This window comes from Cryptosporidium bovis (genome assembly GCF_009768925.1).
Source record: "Cryptosporidium bovis isolate 45015 chromosome Unknown contig_49, whole genome shotgun sequence".
Lineage (NCBI taxonomy): Eukaryota > Apicomplexa > Conoidasida > Eucoccidiorida > Cryptosporidiidae > Cryptosporidium > Cryptosporidium bovis.
This window is the reverse complement of record NW_027125009.1, coordinates 1,735-6,655: the sequence shown is the minus strand read 5'-3', so window position 1 is coordinate 6,655 and position 4,921 is coordinate 1,735. Positions and strand designations below refer to the sequence as shown.

Here is a 4,921-nt window from a genome sequence, read left to right as displayed (position 1 = left end):
ATTGACTTTTATTTTTTACGGAATTCAAAGTGAAGTTGAATGTAATACATGATATCATTAGTATGCTTCTTCATGATGAATTACACTTTGAGTGTTATTACCAAAATCCAGGAGAAATATAGACGAGTTCGAAAAAAAAACAAGGAATGCAACATAGTGACATACAAACGGATATAATCCATTAATTGTATTTAACTAAATAAACATTTGTAAGAATCACACACATTTCGAGAATGCGAGTATAAATTCGAAAACTATAAGAAAAAAAAGATTATCAGTACAAGACGCGTAAATAGAGTAAAAAATCGAAACATGCATTGAATAATAAAATAGGATTACATGTTTTTTTGTTGCAAAAATTTCTGGAATATAATATAATGAATGAGAATCTTCGAAAACCGCTATCCCGAAGTAGACCTACCTCGAACTATTCAAAAGCACCACAACTGCCAAGTTGAATAGTGAGCCAAAAAGTATTACCATAAAATAAACTGCTAATCAACAAATAGACTGATAGAATATAAATAACTCCTTCTTTAATCAATTATTCATACTCTTTGAGCCAATCTACCCTCTCTCATTAACATGAACAAGTAAGATTCGCATTCAAATGCCTTATTTAAGTATTTAACCAAACTCTTACCAAAGCCATTCTTTCTCACTAAGTGAAACCTCTCGCAAAGCGAAGTTGAGAAACACTGGAAACAAAACTTATCATCAATTGGACAACTACTTCTGCAAGAAAGTGACTCAAATGAACACTTCTTCAAATATAAATCTTCGATGCTTCGCAGTGCATGGTTTTCAATCGACTTCTCAATACTGGTAATTAAATCTCGTTTTGTACATGGACTTGGATCGACCATAAACTTAGATGCTGCAAAACAGGTGATCTCTTCTGGCATGTTCGCGCGTTTATGACAAGTCACAAGAGCAATAGTCAAGATAGATATGAGCTTTGTTCTACCACTCCTAACCTCATTAAAGTGCTCCAGTGCTTCCTCAAGTGCAAATAATTCCTCTCTTTCGGAATAATCATCATCGTCAAACTCTTTTTCAAGCAATTTTTTTATCAAAATAGTCTTTGAAGTCAAGACATCATTCTTGTATTGAAGTTCCGTAAGAGTTGAAACAATCTTAGATATAAAAACAGATGAACACGTTCCATTTGGAGAGACAGTTGCCATTTCATCAAAGATGAGTGCAGATTCCTTGGTATCGTCCTCCAATGTCCTGTCATATTCTAATAATTGTTGTTTTGAGGAAGTGGACATTTTTACATTATAAACTAAAATATTTTCTGTACTATTTGAAATCATGGATTCTTCCTCAATTAAGGCATTTTCCAAATCTCCTTTAACCATTGGAACTGAAGAAGTACCATTAGATGACAATGAAATAGTGTAGTTTCTTTCAATATCTGTTGAAAATGGAATTTCCAATTGTTTCCCAATTTTAGGTATAATTGTAGTAGTAGTAGTAGTAGTAGTAGTAGTAGTAGTAGTAGTAGTAGTAGATGAAGTAACATAAACAATTTCATCCAATCTTGGTACGTGACCAGTAGAAGCAGGTTTGTGCTCGTCATCTTTCCCATACTTTCCTTTTTTGTCCTTTCCTTTTTTATCTTTCTTCTTCTTACCCTTTTCTTTCTTGGTTGATTCTTTATCTTCCATAGTAGACTTAATTCCAACAATAAAGGTACCATCGGATCCAATGGTATAATCACCAAACTCTGCAAGTATTCTTTTCTTAAACTGATCCGGAGTTGGTTCAACTCCATCTTGTTCGGTTCCTTGACTGGAACTAACAGTCCCTGTTTTACCATCTGTATCTTTCCCCTTTTTACCTTCCTTCCCCTTCTTTCCCTTTCCTTTTTTACCTTTCTTATCACTGTCATCCCTGTTTTTCTTGATTTTTTTCGAAGCCTTTCTTCCCTTTTTACTGTTTTCAACATTATCTGCACCCATAGGACTATGACTTTGACCAGATCCATTTCCGCCCTTGTTATCTGCACCATCTCCTTTATCACCTTCTATATTTAACGAGTTACTGGGTCCTCCGGAATCACCACCATTAGCAGACGCTTGTATTAAGGACAACGAAGTAAGACTCGAACCATTGAAACATAGTTGAAGTGTTACAAATGCAAAAATAGAGAGTAGAAAAAGCTTCATTTTTACTGAAACAGGTGGTTATTCGTGTCAGAAGTTAGTTGAGAGTTCTGTTCAATATACTTACTTATTAGTAGGAACAATAATAATGGCGAATAAAATCGTAAATCTTAAAGCTTTGTCAAAGAATTTTTACTTTAAATAGGTGAGATATTCTTTCTTTCAAAGTGACGATAAAATCCCACAATTAACTATTGTTATAATTTAAATTAATTAGTTACTAATATAACTATCTCGAGATAGACAGGGAATAAACGATTGTAAGGCGGTACCTACGCGCGAATGACTGTATACATATACCTGACAATTTTTTTGACACCAAAGAGAAGTGAAATATATTACATAAGATATTGTAAATAAACATAAAAATTAAATATATATTACATCTACCCGTTGTTTTTCGCTCTCATTTATTTAGTAATTCTCGTTAAAATTTACCTTGTTATTTTACGCATTTGTGATATTATTTTAGACTAAAAGAAGTCAAACTCTAACTTAACAACATTTTAAATTGAGTTATCGTTACATCGTCATATAATTTACACATTTTACATCTAGAGACGTGTGGTATATGTGACAAGTTCATCTTCAGAATGTTCTTCGGGTGTTGTTGCCGTCTGTACTGACTGCAATACTGAATTCACATTTTCGTTAGTTAATATACCCGAATCAACTATTTCCTTCATCTTAGCATCGAGTTCCGATTTTGAAGCATACCCCATTCCATTACAAATAGTTAATTTACTTGATATTTCATTTCTTTTCTTAATTAGTGAACTGATATTTGGAATGTTAGGACACCTCTTTTTTCTGCATCCATCTAATAAACAATTTTCGCAACCTGTGTGTGAGGAGTTTAGTTCATTTATCCTCGAATTTATCATCTTAATTTGTTCTTCTAGCATTCTTTTCATTAATACGGTACAAATTCCACTTTCAAATAGTAAAATAGCAATCACCTTTTCTTTGTCGGTAGGTGTATCGTCTTTTCTATGTCTTTTTCCATAGTCTCCTTTCGTTATTTTTGTGTATACTTCTGAGAGTTGAGTGCTTTCCGGATCTCTTCTTTGTTCTTGTTGTGGTTTTGGACTTCTTAACTTAACTTCACCGCTTACAATAGCTTTTTTCATATCGTCTGGCAGGGTTCTCAATTCTAGAGCCTTTTTTTTAATCATATCTTTTTCACTCTCCGATTCATGAGTATCTATATCACTAGTAGTTAGTGATAATGTAACCAACCATCCTCTAACTTTTTCATTAATATGGGAACTGACATCTAATTCTGTATGCCTTTCTGTTTTTGTACCAAAGCCTTTCTTGGATGCTAAATAACTTTCACACGACTCTAATCTTCGGGTTAACTTTCTTATATCATCTATTTCTTTATTTCTTTTTATTATTGACTCGCTAATTAAAGTTTGAGTTACTTGACATGTGCTGCAAGATGATATATCATCAAGTCCTGGACATTTTGGACAACTTGAAATGGACTTACAATTAAAACACTCAGAATATTTACACAAGTCACAAGTCACCTTAAGTTTATTTAAATTTCTCATGTTCAAGACATACATTACTATAGTCAGTATTTTTGATTCTAATTTACCCTTAATTACATTTAAATCTTCTTGTGAACACTTTAATGGGGTCACATCCCTGAACCTCCTATATAATTTAGTTTTTTTACTTACTTCAAGTCTTATTGAACATTCTAAAATAATTTTTAATAAACGTTCTAACATTCCATCCGCCTTTTTTGTTAAACGTTGACACTTATCTTTTTTTAAAAATGTTTCTTGGCATAATTTACATGATCTTGTTTTAATGACCCTGCATTTTTTCCTGCAATGTGTTGATTCACCTTCCATTTTATTTTGTGCAATTCTACAATATGACTTTGACAATAATAATTGCACCGAAACATGTAAAACCAGACTAATAAGTTCTTCAGAACAAATTTCACCGTCATAAAGTTCATTAAATATGCTTTTTATCGTTTTGTATGAAGATTTGTTATTTTGGATAATACCTTCTGATTTTTTAACATCAATTTCACTAGATTTAGATTGTGACTCCAAATACATGTTCATTAGCTGTACGTCATATTGGCCTTTGGTTGACACATCATCCGGAATATTTAGTAAAACATTGTAGTTAGTTTCTTCGTTAAACGAGTTGAGGCTTTCTGTATCAGAAGTAGATAAAGTATCAGGGCTTTTTGCTTCAATATAGCCTTTTGAAATTCCTTGTTTCAAATCTCCGTCCTTTGTTCTTCCTTTGCCACCAAATTTAAAAAAGTCTAGTAAGTTTCTATTTTTTTTTCTGTCCTTGGGTTTTTTACCTTTCGAATAATTTTCATCGTCATTTGCGCTTGGACGATCATTTTTTCCGTGTTTCTTATACAATTGAGAATCAGAAGAAAATTTATTTAAGAAAGATCCTAACATATTCTTAAATCCTCCATTACCTGCATTACCATCACCACTTGATTCATCTGTGGAGTTTTCATCTTCTTTGGTTAAAGAATTATCATTTGACTCGTTTGAAAGTGAATTTATTGAACTACTATCAACATTTACATTCCCATTTGTACTGTTGGAATCGTCTGAGTCATTAATTTCGTCTCCATCTCCACCAATTGCTCTTAAAAAGGAGGCATTTTTTATTTTATCAGTGTTTGTTATTTCTTTGTTATTATAGATAAGTGTAAATGAAAGTATAAATAGCAGTATTATATTTAAGTAGCGCAT

At 32.3% G+C, this 4,921-nt stretch overlaps 2 protein-coding genes across 2 annotated transcripts; both read right to left on the bottom strand.

Annotated features, from left to right (window-relative positions):
* Positions 1–548: 548 nt before the first annotated feature.
* On the bottom strand, positions 549–2,174 carry FG379_002958 (signal peptide containing; the record flags this gene model as incomplete). Its single annotated transcript, XM_067328279.1, has 1 exon — positions 549–2,174. The coding sequence occupies one exon, from the start codon at positions 2,172–2,174 to the stop codon at positions 549–551; it is 1,626 nt and encodes a 541-aa protein (XP_067184698.1).
* Positions 2,175–2,725: 551 nt separating this feature from the next.
* Positions 2,726–4,921, bottom strand: FG379_002957 (uncharacterized protein; the record flags this gene model as incomplete). The annotated part of the gene is made up of 1 exon (XM_067328278.1): positions 2,726–4,921. One exon carries the CDS (start codon positions 4,919–4,921, stop codon positions 2,726–2,728), a length of 2,196 nt encoding a protein of 731 aa, XP_067184697.1.